We start from the raw sequence: 13,063 nt of genomic DNA, 5'->3' as shown, positions 1-13,063 counted from the left end.
TAAATCCATTACTAACACACACATTAATCACATTTGGATATTTTCGCTTTAATTTTCATCCATTGCAGGATTTATTTAATTTAAATATAGATATAGCTAGTTTAACGATTTCAAACTTTGATTTTATATAAATTTCTTGTTCATTAACATTAAAAAAAATTTAATTTGTCATACTATCATATATCTACTACATTGGACCTTGATTTAAATACTTTAAGATTAAATCATAACATTCAATAAGTTTTGTATAAAACGCTGTTTTTGCATTTACTTTAAAAAGTCATTATAAAATGATATATTTTTTTTGTAGATATTGATTTAAAGTGTTCACCTTTTGTCAGTGTAGTCAGCTGCCCCTGCTAATCAAAGAAAACAGTAAGGGGACACATTTTTAGAGCTCCTCGATTGCCGGTACTCATGCATAGTTTCCCTTTCTCCCCGCTTTTCCGACCGGCAGGCTGGATGGAAAACACTTACCCCTGCCCCCCGCCATGAACGGCACCCAGTGGGGCCAGGCCACGATGGCCCGCAACCTGGAGCGCAACTGCCCCTCGAATAGGCCCTGCTCGAATGTCATCTGCCCGGATCCCTTTGACTGCGTCGACTTGTGGAACGAATACGAGTGCACGTAAGTACACCTTTTCATTTTCATTTCCTGGCCGCTTCCTTTGTGTACGGATTCATGGTAGTTTATTGGGTTTTCGATTTAATTACAGCCCCCCTTTGATTGCCTTTGAGGTCAGAAGGCCAAAAGGTGTAATTAAATCGGTGCAACTATCAATAATTATTTCTTTGGCAATAGGAGATTGAATTTACGCAATTATTTCACAGATAAAGTTGTAAGGCTTTGTACTTAAATAGGTTATGTAGAGTCACGGACATAACATTGTGTGTCAAAATGTCATCATCGTAAGAGCTATCTGGATTGGTAAACATATTTCCGAGAAGGACTCCCTGCCATTTTCCAGCTTCAGGCACACAGACAATGTCAAACTGCAAATTGACTCGGAATGCAAAACAAATAATATCATTGCTATTGTCTTTCTGTCCTGGCTCATGTAAACCAAAACCGCAAAAGTAAAAAGTTGCACTTAGAAAAAAACACTAAAATGTGGATCTAGATAATCACATTAGTCGAAATAAAAATATTTAACACGAATATAAAAATAAACTTAGTAAAAATCTAATATCTGTGACCAACATATTTTTATACCCGTTACTCGTAGAGTAAAAGGGTATACTAGATTCGTCGGAAAGTATGTAACAGGCAGAAGGAAGCGTTTCCGACCCCATAAAGTATATATATTCTTGATCAGGATCACTAGCCGAGTCGATCTAGCCATGTCCGTCTGTCCGTCTGTCCGTCTGTCCGTCTGTCCGTCTGACCGTCTGTCCGTCTGTCCGTCTGTCTGTCCGTCCGGATGAACGCTGAGATCTCGGAAACTATGAGAGCTAGGCTATTGAGATTTGGCGTACAGATTCCTGAGCTTCTTACGCAGCGCAAGTTTGTTTCAGTAGACTGCCACGCCCACTCTAACGCCCACAAACCGCCCAAAACTGTAACTCCTACAGTTTTGATGCTAGATAGAAAATTTTAACTGAAATGTATTGTTCTCATCAATACCTATCGATTGACCTAAAAAAAAGTTTGCCACGCCCACTTAAACGCCCACAAACCGCGAAAACCTGTGACGCCCACAATTTGCATGCTAGATAAAAAATTTTAACTGAAATGTATTGGTGTCGTCAATACCTATCGATTGATCCAAAAATAATTTTGCCACGCCCACTCTAACGCCCATAACGCTTAAATCTGTCTACCGCCGGTAGGTGGCGCATATTAATTTCGCTTTGCTGCTTGCATATCTCCATTTCCCTTTGAGTAACGGGTATCTGATAGTCGAGGTACTCGACTATAGCGTTCTTCCTTGTTTAGTCTCTATTATTAAGTGTCCTTATAAAATGTTTTACAACCTATAATAAAAACAAGGAAGAACGCTATAGTCGAGTACCTCGACTATCAGATACCCGTTACTCAGCTATATGGAGATATGCAAGCAGCAAAGCGAGATTAAAATGCGCCACCTACCGGCGGAATACAGATTTAAGCGTTATGGGCGTTAGAGTGGGAGTGGCAAATTTTGTTTTGGATCAATCGATAGGTATCGACGAGACCAATACATTTCAGTTAAAATTTTTTATCTAGCATGAAAATTGTGGGCGTCACAGGTTTTCGCGGTTTGTGGGCGTTAAAGTGGGCGTGGCAAACTTTTTTTTAGGTCAATCGATAGGTATTGATGAGAACAATACATTTCAGTTAAAATTTTTTATCTAGCATCAAAACTGTAGGAGTTACAGTTTTGGGCGGTTTGTGGGCGTTAGAGTGGGCGTGGCACTCTACTGAAACAAACTTGCGCTGCGCAGGAATCTCAGGAATCTGCGTGCCTAATCCCAGTATTGTAACTCTCATAGTTTCCGAGATCTCAGCGTTCATACGGACAGACGGACAGACGGACAGACGGACAGACGGACAGACGGACAGACGGACAGACGGACATGGCTAGATCGACTCGGCTAGTGATCCTGATCAAGAATATATATACTTTATGGGGTCGGAAACGCTTCCTTCTGCCTGTTACATACTTTCCGACGAATCTAGTATACCCTTTTACTCTACGAGTAACGGGTATAATAAATCATATAACATATATGAAAAAAGCTTAGTAGGGATCACACCAAAATATATTTTAAATCTATATTACCAACTGTCATTTAAAAATGTTTTTCATAAATTGGTCTATAGCCAATAATATAAATAAATAATATAAAATATATAAATAAACTTAGTGAAGACCAATCCCCAACGACCTAAACATATTTTAAATATCTATTAACGACAATTTTAAATTATATTTCATAAAATTTTCTATAACCTACCTATTACCTATTTTTGTTGTATTATTTTTTAGTTGGGTGTATTTAAATTTTTCAAATGCAAATAAGTTAAGCTTAATTTATGGTCAGGAAGCAGGAGAATTATTTCCTTTGTGCTCAAACGAATTGTTTGGAAAAAATGTGTATTTTCCGAGTGTTTGCACATGGAAATATCTACATTTGCCTGGCTGCCCTGGCTGGGAGCCTGGGAATCTGGGGCACGATTCCTGATCCTGGTGCTTTTGCTCTGCAACACCTCATCGATGATGGGTCGCCGTGCTGGTGGCAGTGGCAGTTGCCTCGCCCGAGAGCAGAGCACATTTTCCACATCATTAGTTCTGCGGAGTGACTCCATTCGAGGGCCGACGACAGCCAGCAAGGACACCCAATCTGGCACTGCATCATGTCCTGTGCCTCCTGCTCCTTCTGCTCCTTTTGGAGGAGAAAGACTAAGCACCCCCAGCTGTGAGCTTCTCGCTCCATTTGCTTTCGGGAACAGAAACATCTGGGCCTGCTGCTTCTTAACACGTGTTCGCCAGGTCCTCCTTTTTTTCAAGATAAATTTAAATAGTGGCACACGCTTCGCCTTCAGGTGGCGACGTGTCATAAATTATGCTTACTTTAGCCTCAATTTCGTTGCCGGTTGTGGGCAGCAGTTAATGCAGTGCCTCTGCAGGAATTTGTGTCACTCAGCCAGGACACTAAGATGTCGGACAAGGAGCTGTCCTCAATTGGAATACGAAATGACTTCAATTTAAATGTGCACAATGTGTGCAGGGGGTAAACTTTAACTTTTCCCGCTCTTAAAGCTTTAATTTCCCCATCGCTGAGTTGTCCAGGGATTTTGCAGTCTAACCCAAAACTTCACGCCCTTAATGCGCTTCGGAAAATATTTGAGAGGGGCGCGTAGCTCATGGGGGAATATTCTATCCCCTTGGTTGCCCAACTCTGTGTGAAAATAAAAAAGTTTTATTTCGGCGAAAAAATAAAATTGCCAAACGTGAGTGCACTTTACCAAAACTAGAATTTTATTCTAAGTTCCTTTTTTTAAATTTGGTCACTTAGAATTTTATGTTGTATAAGTTGTGTTTTTAAAGGTTTTTCTTATATATAACCCAAGAAAATGTTTTTTTTTTGGTATTTATAAAGAAAGTCTTTTTTTTATATAAAATACCTTTTTTATATTTTCTTAGGTTATAAAATTATTTTAATTAAAAATTAGTAATATATATGAATCCTGCGCGGATGTACTGGGGGATATGATGGATAGATCCCTCCTTCGTTAATATGTAATATGTAACATTTTTCTTATAACCACCTTACAAGTAAATTTTGAATCCGCCACTGATATGATTATACCTGAATCTTTTGCTTAGTGTAATAAATGAAGGACTTAAAGAAATTTATGTATCCCTTTCATTAATGTCAACTGATTACCTACAATTTATTACTCTATATGACCATTTTTTGCCGAGTGTAAGGGCAAAAAGAATAGGAGAAATCGTTGTGGGAGCAAACATTTCCCTCCCCATTGCCGTAATCGCCTCTGAATTCGTTATAACTCTACCAACCTCCGATTTCTCGTTCCAGTTGCAGCGAGGGTCGCATCATGTCCTCGGACACCAAGGGCTGTGTGGACAGGAACGAGTGCCTGGACCTGCCCTGTCTGAACGGGGCCACCTGCATCAATCTGGAGCCCCGGCTGCGGTATCGATGCATCTGTCCGGAGGGCTATTGGGGCGAGAACTGCGAACTGGTCCAGGAGGGGCAGCGCCTGAAGCTGAGCATGGGCGCCCTGGGGGCCATATTCGTTTGCCTGATTATCATACTGAGTAAGTCCACAGTCGTCAACCGCAAGTGAAGACGCCCCATCAACCCACTGTATCGCTAAGCTGCCCCGTGAAATTTCCCATTCATGTGTGTCAATTAAGCGGCTTAAGCAGCAACATTTTTCCTTTCCAAGCCCCCAGTCTCCAACTCCCCACCACATGCAAACTTGCCTCACTCTGTTTTCCCATGTTAATGCAATTTGCTGGGTAGGAAAAGCCACCTTCCTCCCCCCTCCAAAAAAAGCCAAAAAAATATAACGACACGACACTGACATCTGTTTGGACAGTCGCGACCGTGTGGGGCTAAAAAAATAAAAGTGGCAACGGGTTAACATGGGAGGACCCCTGCATTTTCAACAACACAAAGTGGCAACAAATCTTGTATTCGTTGCTTTATTTTTGCCACACTTTTTTATGCTCAGACAGGGGCAATTTGTTGGATTAGCTGAAAAAAAGGACGACGAAAATATTTGCATAGCGGCTAATTAAGCTTGGGGAAAAATACGAGACAAGTTTACACGATTTTGGCAAGACTTTTAGGAAATTAAATTCTGTAGTTATATGTAGCATTTTTGGGAACAAAATATTTCATTTTAAGCAAGAAGTAAGCCATTGTAAGCCAATGATAAAGACTTTTACTTCAGAAATTTTAATAAATGTAATGTTTTCTAGTTTAACGAGAAACATATCCAGGCACTTCATTTTTATCTAACAGCTTAAATGAAATTTAAATAAATATATACCCACAACTTTAAAGATTTTTTATAGTAAATTGAAGTTGATTCTATTGATCGATACCTATTTAAATGATGAGAATCGAACCAATCGCATTATTATTTAAAGAGTAATAATGGGTATCTGATGGACGAGGCACTTGTGTTTTTTCCTGTTTTAAAATATTTTTGATTTAATAACAAAAAGGAATTAAAAACCTTTACGGATTAAAACTGAAAATAAACAAATAAAATCGCGACATATTGATAAAAAATTAATTTAAATTGATCTTACTCTAGCCAAAGGACAAATATACTTTCACCGAATTGTCCAAACCAATTAGAGCTATGTATTTTACTGCTGGAAAAAATCGCAGAAAATGGAATAAAATTTTAGGAAAGCTCAGAGCACTTAATGGATTTTGCGAACGAGTGTTAAGTGGCTTTGGCCATTTGGATATTTTGGCCATGCCGCTTTTCCCAGCCCAATGCGTTTTCTCGCACGCAATGCGCTACAATCTATTTTCGTTTCGCCAGCTCGTCTGGGATTTGAAGGGATTTTCAATTAGCGCAACATTTGGCCCCTTACCCAGACTGGTTTTATATACGCCTTTCTGTGCGAGTTCTGGCCAGCTTATTTTGGGGCCATATTTAAAAGTGACGCTGATTTATCCGGCCTTTGGGCCGACTTTAATGAGTACTTTGGCCATAGTTGCAGATGGGAGCAAGAACAAAAGGCGAGGCTCTAAGCTAATTAGTCGCAGCTAAGGCAGATAATTACACAGTTGGCTGCGGGGCGGAAAAACAAAGACTGGAAGTGGCCATAAAACCGCTAAACCGCAAAATAGGCGCAATAAATAAAGGAGAGGAAGTCCGTCGCACAAAAGTACTTTCATCTCGTCCGGCTTTTTTATGATGTGCAAATATCTCAGGAACCGAAAAACATAAAATCTGACAGCCGCTGTCTTGTCCTCGGTGTTTGTGTTGATTCGCCGTAAAGTGGCGTAAAGTTTAAGGGCAGGGGGCGAGAGACAAACTAAATAATTATCCAACATTATTTACAGTCAACGCTTTTTCATGTCCTGTCTGTGGAGGTCCTGCCGGCCGCTACTGGCCAGCTCCTGTGTAATCTGTGAATCGCTGAACTGTATTTTAGCATAAAGTTTCAAGTGTCCAAGTGGAGCAACTACGGACTTGATGAGCTGACCTGGTCAGCAAGTTCAGGCCAGCAACAAGATATTACCCGGGTCCTTGGTCCTTGGTCCTCCACAGTTAAGTGCAAACAAAGGCCGTTAAAGAGCTTTCGGCCCGGCTTTTGTTCATCTTACTGGATATTTTTGCCTTTGTTTTTGCAAGTTTTTATGTAGGTTAGTTCATGTTCTCCTCTAGCTGTTGTGTAGTTTTTCGGGCTTCAACTTGTTCTTGTTTTATTTTCCTGTCGGTCGGTGGTAATGTTGATTAAAGGTTGATGAATGAACAGTTGGCCCTGGCCTGCTTAGCCAAATATTGTGCACTTTATCCACAGACTGCAGCCTTTAAAATGGGCTTTGATAAAGTATTTTTAGTGCAAATTGGTTAGGCAAATAATTAAGTTAGGTGCTTTGTTGCAGTTGGATTTTCGAGCACGTTTCAATGGGAAATTCAATCCAAAACTTTTCTCAGGCAGAAAATATTTACCAAGGAATTTATTTTTCAACGTTTCTTAGCCAAAAACCCCTAAACAATTTATTTTTGAATTTTAATAACTGAAGAAAGGGTTATTGGAAGTGGTATCTCACTATGCAAACAACCTTTTTGTTCTACAGAAATAATCTTTATATTTAAGCATAACCAATCCTTTACTTATTTATCATATTTTCTCCTTTATTTTGGGTTTTTCTTTACTGAAGCTTATGTTTACTTTTACCTCTGTCAAAATTACTAAAAATAACCCTGATTTATAATCAAACTTAATGAAATTTTCTGATTTCAGAAAGTTTTAGGAACAGATTTTGTGTTCTTCGCTTTAAGACGAATTATCGAAGATTTCTTCTGGCTGTTTTTGGATGGGGGCACATTAATAGCAAAACTTGTGCGGCAAGATAATTTAGAAAGTTTGCTCGCTCCTTTCTGCGGCGAGAGACAAATTTAATGCACTTCAAGCCATGGCCAAGAACCAGTAGTAAACTATTTTCGGTTCAATTCGGTACTCGGTTGTGGCTTTGGGTTTTGTGTCTTGCTGCTGTTGCAACTTTATGCTGTAATTGTTGCATTAAACTTTCCAGCTCCCAAAGACACAGGACAACTCGAATCGGGGTGAATGGTGGCTAGTGGATAATGGGTGTTTTAGACTCCCCCACATTGACAGTCATTTGGCAACTAAGCGGATTACAAGTCGGCCAAAAACATTCACATTCCAAATGCACATTTCGAGTGTCGTCCGAATCGTCGTAGCATGAAAACTTGTTAAGTTCTGTGTCCTTTCTGCGTTTGCCGTTTTACTTTAGTTTGCTTAAGTAGCATAAAGTTATTAATAAGTTTCCCTCCACTCAACCACTGCAACATATTCTCGGAAAATTCCCAGCCCCCTTCCCATTCTGTTTGTCGGGTAAACAGGACTTTTGCTCGACGGCACAAAAATAAAAAGGACTGCCGAATGAGAATCCCTCTCGTAGACTTGCATTTTATCATTTGCGCTTCAGTTGACAGGAATATTAACTTGACTCCGGCACAGTGGGGTTAAGCAAACAGCTAAGTAAAAATAATTAAAACTCTGGCTCGACTTCTTCAAAACGACAAGCCAGCCAAGAATGTTTCTCTGGGGATGCACCACCCTCTGCATCCCTTGCCTTTTTAATTTTTTGGTTTTTAATGCCCCAGCATTTCTTCTGGGCTAAGCGGATTCATTAGTTGCAATAACTGCCAGCTGACTTTCGCAGAGACAGGCACAAAAGTTCATTTATAAGAAAAGAGCATAAAACATTTCTTCACTGGCGAGTTGATTTCTCGTAATTGTTGCCAACTGGACGCGGCCTTGGAATCATTATCTTCTTAAATTCCAAGTGCTTTATTTGTTTGTTTTTAACCCCTTGCATAAGCTTATTGATTTTCTTATTTATTTATTCTTAGGCTAGTAAAAATAATTATAGTTCAGCCGCAATACCTATTTTTAAATTATTTTATACTGTTTCCAGTCAGCAATTAAAACTTACATTTATTTTAAAGTACTTCCACCCAGTGCAGGCGGAAAGTTTTCACTTCCTCTCATTTTCCAAGTGTGGAAGCAAAAAAGAACAACATTTTTCCCAACATTTAATTACCTTCATTAAATGTAAATGGAGTTGTTGTTATGGCTCTGACAGCTAACAGACACCCAACAGACTCCCAGCCTTGCTTTAGGTACAAGTTTTTCCCGTTCTAGTTGTTTGTGCCTTTTCAAAAAAACACAATGGTAGGAAAAAAGAGGTTCTGATAATGGAGCAGGAAAAATTATGGGCCATTTTAATGGGTATAATTTAAGGAAATGTTCCACAAAAAAGGAGACAATTTGGACAAACTGTGAGAGGAGTAGGATAGCGCTTGAGTAAATATTTGGGAACTACTTCAACATGAAATTAAATTTCTTGAACAACCCATATAACTAGTTATGAAAAGCGGTAGAGAAACAATGCAAATAAATTAGTACATTTTAGAAAAAAATTCTATAAATTCCATCCTTTGACGTACAATGGTGTTTAGTATCTTAAATATTCGTGAAAAAAATTCTCTAAATGCATGTAAAATATTTTGGGGCTCATACTTTTCTTGGTATTTTTAAGGCCTGTTCACCACATACAATTTTTTGTAAATAGGGCTGAACAGACTACTTAAATACTACTTAAACCAAAAATTGTGATCGACTCAAGATATGATCAGACATCAGGCATCTAAGCAATTTATTTGCCTAGATATCAATAAAATCGAGTACAAACTCTTGAAGATATATTTATTCAAAAATTAAATGTTGGTATTTTTATCAAACAGCGATTTCACAAATACCAGACTTTAGGATCTAAATCAGTGGTCGGCAGCGGCCTATCTAGTGAGCATAGGGAAGTGTTCTGCCCATCCTCTGCTCGCTCACGTATAACGTACATGTTCGTGTGACTTCGGCATGGGTCTTCGGGTCATTTTTTCTCAACTTCGGCGCGCTTTTTTGTTGCTGTGGCAGAGGATCTCAGTGCAAAGCAGAGAAACGTCTCGCTACAGCACGCCGCGCGCAAACTTCGTGTTTGTTACACTCACACTAATGCAAGGCAAACTTGTGATGATATGTGTGTGCCGACCACTGATCTAAATCTAAGTATATGCATAAGTATAATGCCCAATGGCCTGCACCAAAAACACTGTCGACCAGTAATATGCAAACATCTTTTATTTCTAGAATTGATAGAATACCTTTTCTGATAAAAAATTGAATATTTTACTAAAACTACCCATCTACCTCTCAGTTCTCGCCCTGATCTTCGTGATATACAGCCGCAAACGCAAGACGACCAAGAAGAAGAAGCGCTCGGGCCCCGAGAAGGATGTCCGGGAGACGGTAATCAGCTACGAGGACGAGGGCGGCGGCGAGGACGACATGACGGCCTTCGACATCACGCCACTGCAAATACCAATCAGCGCCCAGGGAGGACCGCCGGACATCGCCGCCTGCAAGATGCCCATAATCTGTGAGTAAACACGGCAAAGAGGTGCCGCCAGCCCCATTGGGACATGGCCAAGTAATTGGGCGGTTGTTTGCACTTAGACCCCGTGATGACGCTGCTGCCACCTGGCCAGGAGCTGAACGTGGCCTATCTGATGGAGGAGCGGAAGCAGCGCATCGACAAGGACAACAACGCACCGCCCTTCGACGACCTGCGCAACTTCACCTTCGAGGGCAGCGGCAGCATCGCCGAGTCGCTGAGTTCGCTGGCCTCCGGTAAGCATATATTCTACACTAATAGAAATCTTGGGAATTGGCCAAAACTAGAAACTTACGAAATTTAGTAAGATATGATGGTCATTTGAAGGAAATTTAGTCTCAATTCTAACTGGAAACGATATGATCTCCATCGTATTTTTTTCTCTTACAGAAAACTCTAACCCATACTAATTTAAGGCACTATCTTGGTCCTTCATTTATTTTCCAATTAGAAAGCACTTTTAAAATGAGGAAACATTATAACTTAAAAGTTAACCATGCGAATAACCAATTTATTCTTGTGTTATTGGATTACCAAGATAGTCAGGATGTTAAATATTTTATATAATATAACATCTTAACATCTTTTAAAAGATAAATTTATGATTTTAAGCAAGTTCTATGTATATCAAAAAATTAAAATTCTTTTAAAGGTTCAAAATAAAAATTCTTTACAAAAGTCGAAGTTTAATATAAAAATTTAAATTGCCCCCTTAGAACTGAAATTTTCTTGAGTGAAAACTAGATTTCCTAGTTCAATCAAATACCCTAAATTTGATGGCCATTTCCAACCTCCTCCCCACACTTTTCGCAGAAATCCTTTTAACTCTCTACTCCCCCTTGTCCAATTGCAGGCACTGATGATGAGAATCAAGACTTTAACTATCTACAGAACTGGGGTCCACGTTTCAATGCTCTGGCCGCCATGTACGTGCACGATAAGGCGAAAGCCAAGCAGCTTCCATCGGACGGCGGTGGAGGATCTGCGGAAGGACCAGGAGCCTCATCATCATCGCCATTGGGAGGAGGAGGTGGAGGTGGAGGTGGAGGTGGAGCCGGGATTGCAGGCGATGTCCTTGCGGTGGTGGCAACCGGCAGTGGGGCAGGTCCTGGAGGCGGCGGAGGCGCCAGTGGGTTAATGATACTGCCCGATGTCGACAAAGTTGTATTATAAAGATAAATAGTTAAGTTGTAGTTAAAATGATGTTTCAGCTGTAAGCACTATGGAGGGTGGAAACCTCTAACCGAAACAGGTGTTTTGTGTATTTTTGTGTCTGGTTAGAGTTAATTGTATGTACATGTGGCTAACTGTGGAATTTAAGACTAACTTAAGGTTTTAGGTGTTTTCTCACATATAAGATATTGAGGGGCTCAAATAAAGAATGGGTTATCAATGAAGAACCCATGTTACTTTCGCTACTTGTTAATACTTAAAGGTTATGGATTTTAAATACATATATGTTGGAAATTAGAACAATTTATTGTTATTAGTTTTAATATGCTGTTCCTTTAAATATATTATTTTGGTTGTTGATATAAATTTTTCCATTTCATTTTAAGATCTTTAAAATCCACGGGAAAGGTACACCTATAACCTGCCCAAGCCAGTTTCTTTCACAAGACTTTCTGTGTCTTCCCTTCAAGTCTCATCTGCTCGATGATATTCAACTGAACCAACTGAGAAATCAATGAATAAAATTATATGATTAAGCATACTACACAACAATGAAAAAGAGTTTATAAAACTTGCTACATATTAGTTAAAGACCCTGTATAAATACGGCGTTAGCTCTCTAGCACGTAAGTTGGACCGAACTAAACCGAAATTTTGCCCATCCTCTCAGAAAATGTTGAGCGTTGCAACTTTTGTGCGCCACCGACAGGGGAACGTGTCCAATTGCCACCGACCAGGTGGCACCTGAAAACCCAAAAGCCAACGCCGAATGCTGCCACCGAACCCATGCAGCCACAAAAGTTTGCAGAGCAAAGTAGAAATTTAATAAGAGGAAAAATCATAACTAACTTTGGTGAAAATTAAAGGTAATTGGGGGAGACTCTACTGTAACATAATTTTGTACATATTAAATTCTGTAATTCTACAATTAAATGAATGGCTATCATAGCGAAGAAACGTAAAGAAAAGAAAACAACTAATAGACTAATTAACTACAATTAAACCTACATTTAATTACCGACTTAACAGAAGCCGAAACCAAATACGAGTGTTGATCAAACCAATTTCATATTTCTGCATTTACTAGCAACTACACAACCAGAACAGAAAATGAAAGTATTAATAATAACATTGTAATATGTATTAAATTATGAGTCGTACACGAAAACAATGGTTAATTACAATTACGTTAGTTAATGGACAATTTGTTAGTAGTTAGCATCTAAGCATAATTTTTTAAAAATCAATAAAGCCCCAAAAAAAAAAAATAATAAAAACGAAATTATACAATTCCATAAAAAGTAATTTCCATGCCAATATGCAGTGTTCTTTTTTTCCAACGACTCCTGGATGTCAGCCAATCTGGCAATCCGCTTGTTGACACTGCCTAATGATCCTTGGAGCCTCCGCTTCCGGGCCAGACATTGCGGCATTTGGTGGCCTAAACGCGCCGTTAAGTCCCGGCAAAGGTGTCCAGATGGAAGCCGCCGAAAGGAAGCCACTTTGGGCGCCTCTCCAGAAGCTGAAAGTTCAACAGAGCGTTTGACAGGGCAACATGCATTGCCTCTTTCGAAAAACCAGAAGCTGTCAGCCGACTGGATGAGCTTTCTTCTAGGCCGTAAAAAGCGTTGAGCAGTGACCTTTGAGATTTTTCGGTTCAGCTTGCCGCTTTTTTAGTCCACTTTCTCTGCGGATTTACCAGGGGAAA

General features: G+C 39.6%; 1 protein-coding gene across 3 annotated transcripts in view; it reads left to right on the top strand.

The window, feature by feature from the left end:
- Positions 1-11,914, top strand: part of CadN2 (Cadherin-N2) — a 92,549-nt gene extending 80,635 nt beyond the window's left edge. For all 3 annotated transcript variants that reach the window (XM_065868985.2, XM_017081100.4, XM_017081092.4), the window contains exons 10-14: positions 458-628; positions 4,525-4,766; positions 9,946-10,167; positions 10,245-10,418; positions 11,036-11,914. In XM_065868985.2, coding sequence (XP_065725057.2) covers positions 458-628; positions 4,525-4,766; positions 9,946-10,167; positions 10,245-10,418; positions 11,036-11,355 — 1,129 coding nt within the window. In that variant the 3' untranslated portion in view covers positions 11,356-11,914. The remainder of the gene's footprint in view (positions 1-457; positions 629-4,524; positions 4,767-9,945; positions 10,168-10,244; positions 10,419-11,035) is intronic.
- The last annotated feature ends 1,149 nt before the right edge of the window (positions 11,915-13,063 follow it).

The sequence above is a fragment of the Drosophila suzukii genome, chromosome 2L, assembly GCF_043229965.1.
Source record: "Drosophila suzukii chromosome 2L, CBGP_Dsuzu_IsoJpt1.0, whole genome shotgun sequence".
Lineage (NCBI taxonomy): Eukaryota > Metazoa > Arthropoda > Insecta > Diptera > Drosophilidae > Drosophila > Drosophila suzukii.
Note: the sequence above shows the minus strand (reverse complement) of the source record. Positions and strands in the feature narration are given on the sequence as shown.